Source organism: Pelodiscus sinensis, chromosome 3, assembly GCF_049634645.1.
Source record: "Pelodiscus sinensis isolate JC-2024 chromosome 3, ASM4963464v1, whole genome shotgun sequence".
Taxonomy (NCBI): domain Eukaryota; kingdom Metazoa; phylum Chordata; order Testudines; family Trionychidae; genus Pelodiscus; species Pelodiscus sinensis.
Genome location: NC_134713.1, coordinates 112,730,176 through 112,747,615, shown reverse-complemented (window position 1 = coordinate 112,747,615; position 17,440 = coordinate 112,730,176). Strand labels below are relative to the sequence as shown.

At 43.7% G+C, this 17,440-nt stretch overlaps 1 protein-coding gene across 3 annotated transcripts in view; it reads right to left on the bottom strand.

Annotated features, from left to right (window-relative positions):
• TMEM181 (transmembrane protein 181) overlaps positions 1–17,440 on the bottom strand; it is a 72,609-nt gene that overhangs the window by 17,368 nt on the left and 37,801 nt on the right. For all 3 annotated transcript variants that reach the window (XM_025180656.2, XM_075924548.1, XM_075924549.1), the window contains exons 3-9: positions 13,773–13,828; positions 12,595–12,685; positions 11,874–12,001; positions 9,060–9,179; positions 4,873–4,953; positions 3,029–3,128; positions 1,598–1,728 (exon numbers count right to left, since the gene is read on the bottom strand). In XM_025180656.2, the coding sequence (XP_025036441.1) occupies positions 1,598–1,728; positions 3,029–3,128; positions 4,873–4,953; positions 9,060–9,179; positions 11,874–12,001; positions 12,595–12,685; positions 13,773–13,828 (707 nt within the window). The remainder of the gene's footprint in view (positions 1–1,597; positions 1,729–3,028; positions 3,129–4,872; positions 4,954–9,059; positions 9,180–11,873; positions 12,002–12,594; positions 12,686–13,772; positions 13,829–17,440) is intronic.

Genomic DNA, 17,440 nt, shown 5'->3' with positions numbered 1-17,440 from the left:
GTTAGGACAAGAAAAGACAGGTTAAGAACATTTGAATGTGAGAGAATGGTGGTTCTCAACATATTAAAATAGGAAGAGCCATACTTTGGGTACACTTCCAAAGTGCTTTTTAAAAAAAGCCCAGCATCTCGTATTTATTTTCTAAGATCCAAAGTTCACTAGAGTATATAAAAACTATGTTATAATTAGGGCTGCTGATTAATCACAGTTAACTCGTGTTTAGCTTAAAAGGTAATCATTTTAATTACATGGCCTAAACAACTGACATTTATTAAATACTTTTGACTGTTTTTCTATCTTTTCAAATATATTGGTCATTTACAACAGACTACAAAGTGAACATTGCTAACTTTATATTATTTTTTACTATCAATATTTAATTCACCTCATAAAAGTAAAATAATGCAATACTTTATCATGAAAGTGCAATTTACAAATGTAGATTTTTTTTTTGTTACTTAACTGCACTCTAAAACAAAATGTAAAACTTTAGTGCCTACAAGTTCACTTAATCCTACTTCGTGTTCAGCCAATTGCTAAGAAAAACAAGACTGTTTACATATACAGGAAATAATTATACCCATTTCTTACTTACAAAGTCACCAGAAAGACCTGGTATTTGATGGGACTTTTATACCTGGCATTGCAAGGCATTTATGTTACAGATATGCTAATCATTTGTACAACCCTTAATGCTTTAGCCACCATTCCAGAGGATATACTTCCATGCTGATGACGCTCATTAAAAAAAAAATTAATCAAATTTAGGACTGAATTTCTTGAAGGAGAACGGTATGTGAGGATTTTATTACAACATTTGATGTACTTCATTGATGCTGCAGCTGTGGGATACAATTCTTTCCATAAAACTGTTCTCCAGAATTTGAAGGTCTCTTGAATTTTTATTATAAAATGTATGGTTGTAAAATAATATCCTTCCAAATATGAACCAAGTGGAATCTACTGCAGTGCTGCTCTGCAACTAGTTTAGAATAACAACCAAGAGGTGTGAACTTCCAGTAAGACTGTGCAAGAACAGCTCAGTATTTCACTGCTAGTCATTTTAGCTTAAAAAGTAACTTGATAGTATTCTCTATGCTGGTCACCAGCAATCTCCCTCACAGAGTTTAAAGGAAGGCAGCAAGCTGGTCTTGGTATCAAAAAGGTGGAGAAACCATGCTCTATAACAGAGAGCCCTATTTCTTCCCTAGCAGGAGTCACAAAACACAGAAAAAACAAACCACAAATCACATAGTTAAGTTATAACACAAACGTTAAAACCCTACATCAGGCTTTCACAACAGTATTATCACTCTGTGAATCCATTAAATGATGAACTAGAATATACAAAAAACAGGAGATCTGAAATATATTGGAAGAATGAATTTAACATATGGATACAATAAAAAGTCACATTACACTGTGTATAGAATAAACTTTATGAACACTTACATATTAGGCATGATTTAATTTTGTCAACAGCTTGGAAAAAAAGTATATCACATAAATTAGGGAGAAATATTAAAACTACATAATACAAAACTGAATTAATGCCAATCTCTGTGCAGCATGTACTGAGTGACTGTCCTCTACTTACCTGCACTCGTATCCCATGGTAGACACAGAGCCAGAACAGCAGCAATGCACACAGAAACACTGACTGAAAGAGGTCATCGAGCATTCCAGGAAACCAACTGTTCACCAAAAATGAGAGGGGGAAAAATGGATCTGAAACAGAATGGGAAAAAAAATTAAACTATTTCACCCATTATCGATCAAAGGGGAGGAAAAACCAAACAGTTTTCAGAGAACAGACAGATTTTTCAAAATCTTAATAAGAAAGTAACACTGCCTTGGTTAAACCCACGAGTTAATACAAAATACAAGGAACCTCCATAGTTGCTCCTCCCTGTGCTACGCAATCACTAAGCTTTGCCCCAAGATTTCCAGTATAGTTAATGTTTGTTAGTTAGATGGAACCTACTACGCAACTGCTTCATGATGGTTGCCTAAAGTCGGGTCTCAGTGTAGTTCTATGTTTGAGTTACTGGGGGCACAAAACAGGGCTGCTGCTGCCTGTGGGGTTCCATGTGGCCAGAGTTCCTTTTGCAGCAAGCCCCTTCTGTTCTCTCCCTGCAGGACCACTTACAAATACCCCATAGACTCCAGCTGGAACTGATTTAATGTCCTCAAACATTCCTATCAATAAAGTCCATCACTGCAATCCAAAGGTCCATACTTCTCTCTGGCTCTTCTGCCATCCATAGCCTGCTCTTCACAAGGTTGCTTCTCATAGCTGCCTCTCCCTAGATTTTAGCTTTTCAGCTCTTGACAACCTGTCAATGTCTCCCTTTTTTTAATGGAGAAGGCAGTCTATATACTGGCCTTCTGCAGGAAGAGCTCCTCCTGATTGCCTGGAAGTGAGAGGAGCCCTGCACCCCACCCAAAAGGCTCCTGATCCTGGGCACTTAAAGGAACAATATCCTAATATTTTCCTCACACCCAACTCCACATTTCCTATGACTGCTTCTTTTCTTCTGCCACAAGGCCTCTTTCTGGGCCTTGGTTCATTCAAATTCCTTAGAATGGGGTCCTTTTGCCCCTTTTTGAAAGGTGAGGACATGTCATTATGGGGTAAAATGATATTTTGATATCTACTTGATCTCTCTAGCAATTTGGCTTGGTTTACAAGGTAAAGACTAAAAACAGCATCCATGCTTTATTGGCAATCACTGGTATCTCAGTGCTTCCAAAAAGATGCTCAGATAAATGCACTGGTTGGATAATACTACCATCTTTAAAACAGGTAAGACAACATTTATCCAATTCAGAATTTTAAACTGGAATGACATTTATTTGAAGGACTGAAAAGATGTGACCTATAGAAAAGAAGGGATTTATTTGTATATTTTAAAAGAAATCCAATGATAATGTGACCGAATTCTTACAAACAGCTATATATTTTAAAGGGACCAAGCTGAATAAGAGAACCCTAAAAAAATGGCTTTATATATACACACACAAATACCATTGTAAAGCAGCAACAGAGGAAGGAGGATGGACATCCATTTCTGTTCAATTCCCCAGTCCCTCATGGAGAATTTTCGAAGGGAATGTGCAAACAGACACTGCAAAAAAGAAAATATTGGCAGCTGCCAATTACTATATTACATATATGAGCCTTCATCAATCTTGCCTTTTTAGCTTTAGCAGAGCTAACAAGAGACTGGAACGCACTCATAATTTTTCTGAAAGGAAGCATGCTTTGTTGAGTAGATTCTATTACTGGGAGTCAGGTCTCCAAGGGTATACTTCTGGTTCTGATATGTTGTGTGACCTTGAGCAATTCACTTAATCTCTGGGACAGCCTGAAATGGAAACTACAAGTTGTACCTCCATTAACTGGGACTCTCTTGTCCGGCAACATCCATGGTCTGGCAGGATCACAGATGTTCCTGGACCACAGAGTCCAGGTATAAGGAGATCTGGCTGCTGGGCAGGAGTGCAGCAGGGGGCCGGCAACTCAGCCAGGAGATCCAAAGGTGGGAGGCAGGAACAGGCGGCACAGCAGGGAAATCTGGCCCCAACAGCTGGACAGTAGCAGGGGGCTGGCAGTAGCCACGCAGCTCCAGCTGCGGCCATGTGGCCCTAGTGGGACCTAGAGGCCTCAGGCCCAGGGAGCGATCAGGCAGCAACAGGGTGAGGGCAGCGGTTTAGCATGGACCAGGACGGGAGAGACATCCCCGTCCAGCAAATCCCCTAGTTCGGGACCAGTCAGGTCCCAAAAGTGCCAGACCAGGGAGTTCCAACCTGTAGTTTCTACTGCACAAATCAGCATCATTTGTGTACTATTGTCAATCTACTGTTGGTATTCTGTATATACTATACTATAACAACATACATATCTGTGTAAGCAAGCCAACAAACATCATTGACAGGCCAGGTCACATACCACATTCATTGTTACTTGAAAAATGTGGGGTGTGTATGTGTATACATTATTCTGGAAGAAATGTGTAGTAGTACCCAATTTAAAAATTGGGACTTGCACTCTAACCCAGTGTTTTCATTCACCGAATCAGAAATTTTCCACTCCAGATTTTAAGACATACTTAATCTTGATCTCAGCTCCAAAGTGAATTTTTTCTTGAAAGTCTAAGCAAAATTCTCTCAGCCATTTTGAGTTATACAGAGTACATCATTTTTCTTATTTGCAAAGCTTCTCCCACCAATAAAAAACCCCAAACATTGCTGAACTTTAAAATTCAGACTGAACTAAATTCTTCCATCGTTTGCAAAAATTTTAAAGCACAAATGGATTTGAAAGTAAAAATGGTTTTGCACATACACACAGTATGAGACTTTGCTGTTGTTGACAGTTACAATACCAAACACAAGAGTATGTAGTGCAGGTTGAACCTCTGTAAATTGGTGGTCCAGAAGGTGGTGCAACATTTGTGGTCCAGAAGGACCATGGATGTTCCAGGACCAGAGCGTCTGGGTGAAGGGCTGCCGACTGGGCTCCCTGCAGCGAGGCTACCAGTGGGACCAGGAGCCTAGCACACTGGAAGCGGGACTAGAGCTGGGCTGCCCATGTTAGCAGGGAAGGGGGAAACCAGCAGGGCAGTGGAGCAGGCAGCAGGCGGTGGGAGGGGAGGGGGGTATGGGCAGCTGGCTGGTGACCAGTCCAGGGCAGGGGGGCCAATAGCAGGGGAACCAAATATAACCTCCCCTGGTCCAGCAAAATCCCTCATTCAGGACCAGTCAGGTCCCAAGGGTGCCAGGCCAGGGAGATCCAACCTGTAGTTGAATTAGCCACCTGCACACCTATCCCAAGCCCTCCAAAAAAGTTAAAGAAGAGATTGTACTCACAGTGACCAGGAAAGTAAGAACTACAAAGACAAACCGGAACCAGATTTCCACTTGTGAGAAAGATGGGTTGTAGGTTTTCCACTACAAGATTAAAAAAAAAAAAGGATAAGTTAGCATGTTAAAAGGAAACTGATAGAATTTGCATGACATGAAAAATTACTAGTACTTGCAGACACAATATTGCTTAAGAGTATCTACAGATGAATCCACTAGCTTTCCCAAGTTTAATGGCCAAGCTATTGCAAATTCCACTGCACCATCTTAAAAAGATAGAGGGTAATTCATGCCTCACCTCCTCCAACCTAGATATAATTATGACAATTTCAATAAACAAAAACAGTTAAAGCAGCCTAGTTACAGGAAAAAGCAGCAGCATGTTACATTCTCAAAGTGCCATCATACATGCCAAGCCATACACTAAGGCAAAAAAGAGATGAAACAAACACAAGTTAACTTCCCTTTAAGACTTTACATTCAGTTAATCAATTGACGCAATCCACTGCAAGTTTCTTTATCATGAAGACCATGCATATCTGTAGCTGAGTAAATTTGCACAAAATCTACTCGACAACGTTCTCTGGCCCCTTATATGACTTTAGGCAACTCTCTTCACCTCCCTGTGACACTGGTTTCTTTATTTCTCTATAAATCATCCCTGATAGCTGTCTGTCTAACCTACTCTCAAATATCTTTAGAGATGGAAATTCCACAACCTCCCTAGGCAATTTATTCCAATGTTTAACCACCCAACAGTTAGGAAGGTTTTCCTAATGTCCAACCTAAAACTCCCTTCCTGCAATTTAAGCCCATTGCTTTTTGTCCTATCCTCAGAGATCAAGGAGAACAATTTTTCCTCCCACCTCCTTACACCCTTTTAGGTAATTGAAAACTGCTATCACGTCCCCTCTCAGTCTTCTCTTTTCTAAACTAAACAAGTTTTGCTGCTATTTTGGAGGGGGGGGAGAGGAGGAGAGGATTTCTCAAATCAAAAAGGGGGTGTGATGCCAAAAAGTTTGGGAACCACTGGTCTATGCTGTCTATTTAGACTATAAGCCCTTTAGATCAGGCACCACGTACAGGTTGGATCTCCCTGGTCCAACACCCTAGGAACCTGAAAGGTCCCAGATGAAGGATTCTTCCAGACCGGGGAAGTCATTTCAGGCCCCCTGCTGCCTGCCTCAGTCCCACTAGACCCTCCCCCCCACACACACACACCGGGCTTTCTGCCCCCCTGCGCCGCACAGCTCAGCTGAGTCACGCGCTGGCTCCTTGCCCCCATTGCAGCCCAGATGAGCCACACGCCAGCTCACTGGTCCCCATCCATAGACCAGAAGAGCTGCGCACTGGCTCCCGCCCCACCTCCCCACCCTGCAGCCCAACTGAGACAAGTGCACCGGCTCCCTCTTACAGCCCAACTGAGCCATGCACCGGCTCCCTCTCCCCCCTCCCCCTGCAGCCCAACTAAGCCATGCGCCAGCTCCTGGCTCTTCCCCCACAGCCCAACTGAGCAGCACATCGGCTCCTGGACCCCACTCCCCTGCAGTGCACCTGGAACATCTGTGGTCATGCCTGACCATGGATGTTGCCAGACCAGAGAATCCCGGATTTAGAGGTGCAACCTGTACTTTACACACTGGGTAGCATAGTGGGGCTCTATATATATAGTGCAATTTCAGCAGGGAATACTAGGCACTAAATGTAATATAAACAATAAAATAGCACAAGGAAGACAAATAATAAAATGTGATTTTATTTGCCCTGAGCAAATGAAGTTTTGCTAGGCTTTCTTAAAGGTGATGTGCAAAACTTGATAAACTATATCACTTCGCTAATATGTTGAACATGCTCCACTTACCCAGCCAAGTGGTGCATTCAGTATGTAAAGAACTAAAAACCAACATTTTGCCTTTTCATTTTAAGTCCCTGCATGCTAGCAGCTATGACACACACAATGCTACGTGTTGGAATACCACACCACAGCAGCCACTGCTGGAACATACACCCAGCCCACAGCAGCACAGACAAGACCTGCCAGAGATTTCTTTCATATACTGTATTTGGAGGCACTCAGCACAAATTAGTCAAGTATTGTAAATTAAGGATGTCAGATACCAGATAACTGAACAACAGTGTAACCACAAGAATTCTTATCAGTTACATGACTATTTGATAGTACCCAGGGGACAGGGCCGGCAGCCAGTGCGTCCCACTTCCAGGGAGCCCCCTGCCACTCCGTGTTGCTGCCTCTATATCAGAGGCAGCTGCTCAGGGTGCCAGGCGGGAGCCAGTCTGTGAGGAGAGCCAGTTTAAAAACAAACTCTCTGTGCAGACTGGCTGCCTGCCACCCACACTGCTCCCTGTGATACAGAGACAGCAGCGCAGGGTGGCAGCAGCCCCTGTCTGCAGGGGTCCAAGCTCCCCGTGGATAGCAGCTGCTGTGGGGGCCAGGGGAGGCTGCTGCAAAGCAGCCTCTATCTGCAACAGCCTGGGCTGGCCAGACAGAGACTTGTCCGACAAGTAGCCCCTGTCTGCAGGGGTCCGAGTTTCCCGCCGACAGAAGCTGTTCCACCTCCCAAGGAGCAGCCTCTGTCTCCTGCGACCCACTTCTGTCTGTGGTGAGCCCAGGCTCATCAAGGAGAGAGGCTGCTCTATGCGAGACGGAGCAGCATCTGTCCGCGGCGAGTTCAGGTCCACCACACACAGAAGCTGCTTTGTGGCAGCCTCTCCTGCCCCCCTACACGTGGGGGGGGGGGGGGGAAGCCGGCATTGCGGAGCCAGTGCTGGGGGGGAACCGGCTTTTAAGCACCGACTCCTGCTGATACAGGTGGGCAGGAGGGAAGATGCGTGTAGTCGACAAGGTTAACCAATAAGCCTGAGCTTATCAGTTAATCGTACAATTGACTACACATTGACATCCCTACGGTATACATTTTGTTTTGCAAGTGACCTTTATACACTATCATTTACACTCAGCACATTTCCCCAGGGAAGAGAATTGCCCTTCTTGTCTTGAATACATTTTTCCTTTTCCTCCCAACACTGTGTATGGGGTGGATGGCGGCTGGGGGGGGGAAGGGAGGGGAGGAGGGGGAGAGAGACGGGCACTAACAAAAATCCAACCAAGAATGTAGTGCTCTGTTAATGTTTCTAACCCCATACTCTTTTGGAAAGTTTGGAGAAATCCTGCTAATCCCAATACACCTACTGTAACAATTGTGAAAGGCCGGTATACATGATTGGTTGAGGTAAGATTTGATTGCACATATTAACCTGTCTAAACAAGCCATTTCTTCTCGGCTCAGATCCCAACAATGCAATTGGGGGTGAGAGGGGAGGGGAGAGTTGCCCAAAGGCCTGGTGATTCAAAAGTGACCAGGGCTCCCAGCTGCCTCTACTACAGCAGCGATGGTGGCTAGAGCCCTAGGCCCTTTAAATTTCCGACAGTGTTGCACAGCACGCTACAGGTGGCTTTGAGGGCTGCATGAAGGGAGGGGGTGCAGCATGCTGTGGGCTGGCTGCCCCAGTCTTGCACTTCCAGCCAAGGCTCTGCCCCTTCTGGGAGCACAGAGCTGCCCTCCCTTACCTTGCCCAGGGGCCCGGCAATTTTGTTGGCCCCCCTGAACATGAGAATGATAGAAATGCAATTTTTTGATTGTCTATTTGTATGATGATAACCAGCAAGTGTATCCATTTTACAGTTATTTCTCAGCAATGCCTGAGTTCAGAGTTTTCAGAATAAGTCAAGAATTTTCCATGTGCAATCAAGTTCTTTTCAATGGTGTGTTGTAAAAAAATATAGATTGGCTTTCTGAAAAGGCTTTCCTTATCCATACTAATCAGAACTATACTAGCTATAATCTCTTTTGAACAGCTATGGCTTTCCCAGGGCTGACAAAGATATTTTTTTTCCTTGAGAATAATACTACAGAATACTCCCCTCGGTAGGAACAATTTTATAACAGTTGCGGCAGAAGAACCTTTCTCCAATTTTTTACTAGAATCTCAACATCAAATAAAACACGTTGATGATCTCAGTGGGGATGGGGCCTGAGCCTCCACACTTTTTCTGTGCAATTGTTTCACCTTCAAAAGGAAAATGTTGTACTTTTTACTGTGATTAAAGTAGCCTTCTGCAACAATAATTAAAACAGAAGATTTTTTTTGCTAATGTGATACTGTTGACTTACCGTGAAATTCACATTCTTGATGGGGAACGGCAGCTTATTCAGACCCTCAAAATCAACAATGACTTCATACTGAGTGTAGTTCAGGTAGCCAAGGTGAACTACAATGATTTCAGCACATTTCTATGAAAACATACAGTAAAGTCAGAAAACCTCTAAATAGCTTTATACTGTAATTCATAATTAAGGGCTTACACCTCAGTGCGATTCAATTACAAACAAAATGACTAACAAAGTTATAATGAAAAAACAAATAGGGACATTGGAGTGAGATTCCACACGAACATATTTAAGGCACTCAAAGTAAAAACTCAATTTGACTGTGTCTAGACTGTCCAGTTTTTCCGGAAAATCAGCTGCTTTTCCGGAAAAACTTGCCAGCTGTCCACACTGGCCGCTTGAATTTCCGCAAAAGCACTGACGATCTCATGTAAGATTGTCAGTGTTCTTGCGGAAATACTATGCTGCTCCCGTTTGGGCAAAAGTCCTTTTGCGCAAAACTTTTGTGCAAAAGGGCCAGTGTAGACAGCTCAGATTTGTTTTCCGCAGAAAAGCCCCGATCACGAAAATGGCGATCGGGGCTTTTTTGCAGAAAAGTGCGTCTAGATTGGCACGGACGCTTTTCCGCAAAAAGTGCTTTTGCGGAAAAGCGTCCGTGCCAATCTAGACTCTCTGTTCTGAAAATGCTTTTAATGGAAAACTTTTCAGTTAAAAGCATTTCCGGAAAATCATGCCAGTCTAGACGTAGCCAATAGGTGTAAACTGTCCACCGGTCAAAATACCACACTATATTTCTCAGTAAAAAAGTACTTAAGTTTAAGATCTCCAGATATTAGTAATTTTTTTAAAAGATGACCTGAAAAAGACAAGTGACCTTATTTTTAGATGTTTGTGTGCTGTTCTTTCTTGAAGTGTCAGAGAGCTAAGGAGATCAAGACAATTCTAATGTTTCCAAAGCAGATTAGCACCCACTGAAGGATATTTATATGCCCTTGTACCCATAAAACCAAAAATTGTGAACACACGAGCAACAACTCAGCTCGAACAACTCAACAGCAGCACCAGCACCCTAGGCTTTCTTTGCTCAACCCACTATTTCCCCTGATTATCTAGAATATTCATTCTCCAACCTATGGTAATTTTCAAATAACTGCCCGATTTTTTAATCTATACCTAGGGCCCTACCAAATGCACAGTCCATTCGGTCGATTTCTTGGCCATTGAAATTTATGAATAAAAAAAAGTCATGATTTTAGCTATTTACATCTGAAATATCAAAGTGTTGTAACATAGGGGTTCTGACCCAAAAAAGAGTTGTGTTTACTTCTGCTCTGCTACTAGCAGTGGTATTCTCTTCAAAGCTGGATACCTGGAGACCAACTGCTACTGGCCAGAAGCACAACTCTGGAGGCAGAGCCGTCACCAGTAGCAGCACAGATGCTATGGTATAGTATTACCATTTTTATTTGTGCACTGCTGCTGGTGGCATGCTGCCTTCAGAGCTGGGCATGTGGCCAACAGCTGTCCTCCTCCTGCTGCCCAGCTCTGAAGGTAGTGTAGAAGTAAGGATGGCAATAGCACAATCCCTCTAAAGTAACCTTGCAATCCCCTTGTAACTCCCTTTTGGTTCAGGACTCCTAATTTGAGAAATACTGGTTTCCTCTGTGAAATCTGTATAGTACTGGGTTAAAGCACACAGACAATTAGATTTCATAGGGGGTGGCCAGATTTCATGATCTATGTGATTTTCCATAGCCATGAATTTGGTAGGGTCCTATCTACACCTACTAAGAAAGGAACATTGCTTATGTTCTTAAGTCTGCCCATCTGTGTAAGCTGTTTCCATTTCAACCAACAAGATGGCAGTACAAATACACTTTTGTACCCTGCTCAGGTTCAAACTCCAGCAGCTGACATTTAAGTAAGGCCTTTCAAAGAAACAACTTGATGGCACTGAAGAGGATTTGGGGGTGTTTATGTATGTCACAGCGTGGCAGGACAGGGTGGGTCTCACACTCCTCCAAAGAAACACCATCAGTCATGAAGGAGTACAAGAAGAGGGAAATGGAGTGCATAAGATTCAACTATCCTGAGTCAGCCTAAAGGCTAACCAATGCTTGGGGACCTTAAAAATATACAAATCCATTAGAGACAATAAAATATGTCAAGTCCAGAATATTTGACTTATGATAGATGGGCCCCAGGTTTTCTTCTAAAGGAAGTCTCACTCATGAGCAGCTGTTTAATGGTTTTTCAGTTAAACTAACTCAACTCTTAGATGCTGAACATAAGGTATGCTACAACTTAAAAATCTTAAAGGAACACACAAATAACGTTTTGCCAGAGACTCAAAACAGTGACTATACTACTGCATTCTGATTCTTCCATTTAGGATCTGTCCCCATTAATAACTAAAACACTGCCTGCAGCAACTGCATTTAAGTGCACTTACGACTATCTCAGTTTTATCATTTACTCAGTATGGATGAGATATTTTATTTTATTTTAATTTTGTAACTCAGTTCCATTCTTCCTATTGAAAATCTGAAAAGCATTCTATATTATAATTTTGTTGCTGTGCATCTCAAAAGAAGTCATGCCACACACTGTTGTAGGATGCCATGTAACAACCTTGCTAGCAAAATCCACATTCAAACACATCATTACTAGCACAACTGCAACCATAATGTAGACAAACTCTTACTGAACGTTTTCCTCATGGCTTCCTCATCAAACATTCTCCCCACATCTACAATGCACAAGTATTTTTAAAAGAATAAGCTTTACAATCAGCGTGGTTTCCAAAAAAATACTTACTTGTGCACAGCTTAGTGTTCTCATCCGATTGTGAACTTGATTATTAATGAATGATGAGCTTCCATTTTCTTCTACACCACGTAATTTCACAGTCATAGTAACATTTAGTTTGAAGCTGGATTCTGTAACTAAAGAGGAAGATCTTAGGCTGTTGTCCAAAACAAATGCAGAAATGAAGTCTCAATTAGCTACTAGGTGCAGCAATGCTCCCAGCTTATTGGAGTCAACTTAGGTACGTTTTGTTATATTAAAGAAGAAAACCCCTGCATTCCTGACTTGGTCAAGACCTCTCATTGAAATCAGTGCTCTATTCAGAACAACTAGAAATACCCAACAGTAGGATTTGAGAATCTAAGTGTTACTCCATAATCGATATCATATAACATTGATTAGTCTAATCCAAACAAGAGCAAACTTGCAGCCACATACATTACTAATTTAGCAAAAAGTATAAAAAATAAACAACTTTGGAATTTCCCTGCAGCCACTCTCTTAGTTTCTTAACTAACACAAGTCAAGATCTGCATATTCATATTTATCATGATGCATAGATTTTTCCCCCATGCATTTGGATTCAGATAAAACTACATAACAACATGGCATGGTAGCTAAGTGAAATACAGGCCAACTACTGTAACCATAATTAACTTGTTATACCTACTGCAATTAAGTTCCAGGATAAGGACAGTTTTCTGAAATAAAAACTGGACAAGGTGCTTACCATCAGGCTGATCCAGCTGAACCATACATGTTAGCCACAGCTGCTGATTATAAGTAGACAACGGGTTTGACTTTAATTTAAATGGCCTCATCTGGGAGAAAACAAAAAGCATTTGAGGTAATTCACATTTGTCCTACTGCACTTTTCATTTGGATAAGAAACAAATCAAGACTTGTGTTATTGTTCTACACTTCTGACAGAAAAGGAAGGGGAAGATTTTGGTAGTGTTCTTCTGATGTGAACACCACTCTTGAATAAGTCTGTGTAACTTTGTATTAAGGAAAGAGAAGAATTTAAAGAAAATAAAAGCACCAGCAAACAGTTAAAGAGAATGCAAGTACAGAAAGGAAACACGGTTTTCTATTTTTAAATCAAGAGCCAACAGAACTTTATATTTTGCTCTACACTTCCTGAGTCAGGCTATGTCTACATTGTTGGTTTTTTTCTAGGGCTGTCAATTGACATGCGGTAATGCCTGCGATTAACGCAGTCCAGGATTAACATGTTGAATTTCTTAATGCGTTAATCACAGGCATTAATGCTGCGCTGCCCCTTTGAAGTGACGTTACAGCGCTTCAAAGGGACAACACAACCTGGAGCCCGGGATCAGCTGGGGACTCCCCAGCTGACCCCAGGCTCCACTGTCCCTTTGAAATGTGCAGAGGCACCCACCTCACAGCAGAGCCGGGGAAGTGCCACGTGGAACCTGGGGTCAGCCGGGAACTACCCACCCGTGCGGAGGAAATGCCACAGGGAGCCTGGGATCAGCTGGGGAGTCCCCAGCTGACCCTGGGCTCCAGGGCTGCCCCCTTTGAAATGTGTGTGGAAGCGGCGTTTTAAAGGGGCAGCTGTGCTGCCACCGCCCCTTTAAAATGCCGCCTTCGTGCCGTTTCAAAGGGGGCAGCCCCGGGGCAGCTGGGGACTCCCCAGCTGATCCTGGGCTCCACGCAGCATTTCCCCATCTGACCCCAAGTTCCACTGCCACACAGAGGCAGCATAAAGCACTAATCAAAGGAAAATTCTGATGAGATGGAAAGCACAATGCCACATAGATATACCAAAATAGAAAATTATATTTAAAACATGACTTCCTAAGCTTGTGTGTAAATTAATAAAATACTTTAACAAATGATATAATCAGTGCCTGCCATGTAATAACAATATAACATAACTCTTACCTTTAAATTGTTATTCACTTTAGCTATTACTGCACTGGACTCAATTACATTAGGACCTATATGATAATCAAAAGAAGATAAGAAGTAAATCCATCAGAATATGATACTTCAGACTTGCATACAGGCAACCCCCGACTTATGACTGCCCAACTTACAACTCTCCGCATTTACTACCATTTTTTTCATGCAAGATAGCTCTTAAAACCCCCAACTTACGTCCGTAGCTCGCATTTACAATGGCATACAACGCAGACTCCACACATCATCCCAAAACAGGAAACGCACAAGGTCAATCAGACTCCCCAGTCTGCAGCTGCTGCTTGAATTGTGCGTATCTCCGCCACACCGGTCTTCACTTTTTAGTTATTTTTGTGCATTATTTTAACTATTTAGTTTAATTTTCCTTCATTTCCATAGCCAATTTTGATTTTTTTGGGTATGAAATGGGTTTCCAGGAACAGAACCACCATTTATGAGCGTCAAGACCCTGGTTAGCCATGCAAAGCCGCTCAACAATTAAGTAGCGGAACAGGGATGAGAAGTCACAAGTTCCAAGTCCAAGACCACTTACAGGCAGTCCCCGGGGTTACGTACAAGATAGGGACTGTAGGTTTGTTCTTAAGTTGAATCTGTATGTAAGTCGGAATTGGCGTCCAGATTCAGCCGCTGCTGAAACTGACCAAGGCAGAGTTGCTCTGCCCCGGGCTTCCTGGAATCAGCCGCTGATCAGTTTCAACAGTGGCTGAATCTGGATGCCTGGGTCAGAGCAGCTGGGGCACTGCCGGGTAGGTCCCCGCAGCGCCACACCTTGGTGCTGCGGGGACCAACCAGCAGCACCCCAGCTACTCTACCCCAGGCGTCCCCAAGTCAGCTGCTGCTGAAACCGATCAGCGGCTGACTCCAGAAAGCCCGGGGCAGAGCAACTCTGCCTCGGGCTTCCTGTAGTCAGCCGCTGGTCAGTTTCAGCAGCGGCTGACTTGGGGACGCCTGGGGCAGAGCAGCTGGGGTGCTGCTGGGTTGCTCCAGTAGCGCGGCTCCTCCACGCTACTGGACCAACCCAGCAGCACCCAAGCTGCTCTGCCCCAGGCGTCCTGATTCAGCCGCTGCTCTACCACAGGCGTCCCGAGAAAAGCCTGGTCTGCTGGGGGGGGGGGGGGGGGGAGGACACGCACTAGCTGCGCCCCCCCCCCCCCAGCAGATCAGGGAGACGCGGGCGGCGGGACCGAGACGCGCCACGATCCCGCCGCCCGGGTCCTCCGCGTCTCCCTGGTCTGCTGGAGCCCCCCCCTCAGCAGACCAGGGAGACGCGAAGCAAAGCCTCGGAGGACCTGGGCGGGGGGACCACCTAGACGCGCCGCGGTCCCGCCGCCCGGGTCCTCCGCGGCTTTGCTCCGCGTCTCAGCAGACAAGGGAGACGCGGTGCAAAGCCGCGGAGGACCCGGGTGGGGGGACCGCCCAGACGCGCCGTGTTCCCCCCGCCTGGGTCCTCCGCGGCTTTGCTCTGCGTCTCCCTTGTCTGCTGGGAGGCGGCCCCCAGCAGACCACGGACACGTGGAGCAGCTTTTCTCGCCCCGGAGGACACGGGCGCCAGACCACGGCACGTCTGGGCAGTCCTGCCGCCTGCGTCGTCCGGGGCGAGAAAAGCTCCGTTCGTAAGTACGGATCCGACATAAGTCGGATCCGCGTAACCCGGGGACTGCCTGTACTACAAATGCACTCAGATAAGATGCTGAATATTTTCTTCAAACTAACACTACATTTTTTACAGAATCCTCTTCAAAAATCATAGCCCATCCCAACTAATAAATTGACCTAGGTGTTTGTAATTTATATATAATTTGAATCTGTCCAATAAAGACTGGTACTGTGCTTAAGACTATTGTCTAAATGTAGAAGTGAGAAGGCATTACTAGGGAAGAGATATCTATTTAAGTTGCTCATAGAGCATATGAGTACCCAATGCCAGTGTACCATTTACATGCCCAGTGGTCACAGTAATGATATTCTGGGGGATGAGTGCTGGATTTTGATCATCTTTGTTTGTTCAAGGAAGTTACCTATGTTTGTGTGTCTAGGTTACATTTATCCTTATGAACACACAAAATACAATTTGTTTCCTTGGGGTCTACTGTAGATATGATGTTGTTTCAACAAGTGACACAAATTGATGTGCTAAAGCAGACTTGAGTACTTAGGTGAGCAGAAAAACTGTACTAGCACAGATGGGGAAGCCAAAAAATAATCTCAGCTCTCTCATAAACCAACTTTCATCTCCCTTGCATTCTTCACTCCCCAGAATTGGCATGAAAGACACACGAAAAGATGAGGTGAATGGATGCCTCACAGATCCGAACCACGTCCCAGGTTACAAAAATCTGAGAGCAACAAACATTTGTAATCAAAACAACACCTGTTTCTTCCATAGGAATAAGGCTCCTGCTAAGCTCCCAGTACTGAAGGTAAACACACTGGATTGTGTGGAATGGAATTACAAGTGAGAGACATGCCCTCATGTTCTTCCCACCACACCCCTTCTTGCTTCTTTTGTTTCTGTGATATTCACTAATGCAAACTTTTTGGCCCAAGGCCCACCCAGCTCAACACAGACTTTTCTGTGAACCACCAGCCAACCACCAATGGCAGCAAGGGGTGGGATGCGGGGTCTGGCCAGGAGGTAGGGTGCAGGATGAGATTGAGAAACCTGCATCATGTGACACTGTTGCTGACCCATGAAATATTGAAAGTCTTCCCAAAGTACCCAATTGCACAATAAGATAGTTATCACAGTGCACTGCTCTATCAATAAAAGAGCTGCTAGTGTGGATGTAGTCTGCGGTCACAAGGAGCATAGTGTAAACATGAAAGAATGATTTTAATTAAAGTGACATAACTTTTCTGACAAACCTACCTTTGTAGTATAAACAAGATCTAAGGGCTTGCCTACACTAGCAAGTTACTGTGCTGAAACTTTCTCCTTCAGGAGTGTAAAAAAATCACCACCCTGAGTATAGCAGGTTTTAGTGCAGTAACTTGCCAGTCCAGACAGGCTCCCAACACTGGGCGCTACGTCCCATGAGGAGGGTGTTAAAGCACCCTGCAAGCACAGACAAAGCCTCAGTGTTTGTTATGACTAGCATGTGAAGTATGGGCTTTATCAAGGAGTATTTTCTTGGTGCGCTTTGAAAAATGGTAGGCAGCTTATAAAGAATTTACATTTTTTCCAAGTATTTCATCTATGTTTCTCTTAAGTGACAAATGAAAATGTTTCCGTGCTTAAAAAGAAAAAAAAAACTCTCTTAGATCTGTTTTTTCTATAGGGTTATTCAGGAATGTGCATATAAGTGTTTTGTTTTTTAAATCAAAATTCACAAAGTAATTTTTAAAAGAATGACATCAATTCTGCAAAAGAGCATAATAAAAAGGTGTAGATCAAATGTTTTTTAATCACGAGGTCAAGAAAGATTTTTTAAAAGCAAAAATCAATCACTATAATAATGAGTAAAATGCAGGACAATGTAGCACTTTAAAGACTAACAAGATGGTTTATTAGATGATGAGCTTTCGTGGGCCAGACCCACTTCCTCAGATCCGAGGAAGTGGGTCTGGCCCACGAAAGCTCATCATCTAATAAACCATCTTGTTAGTCTTTAAAGTGCTACATTGTCCTG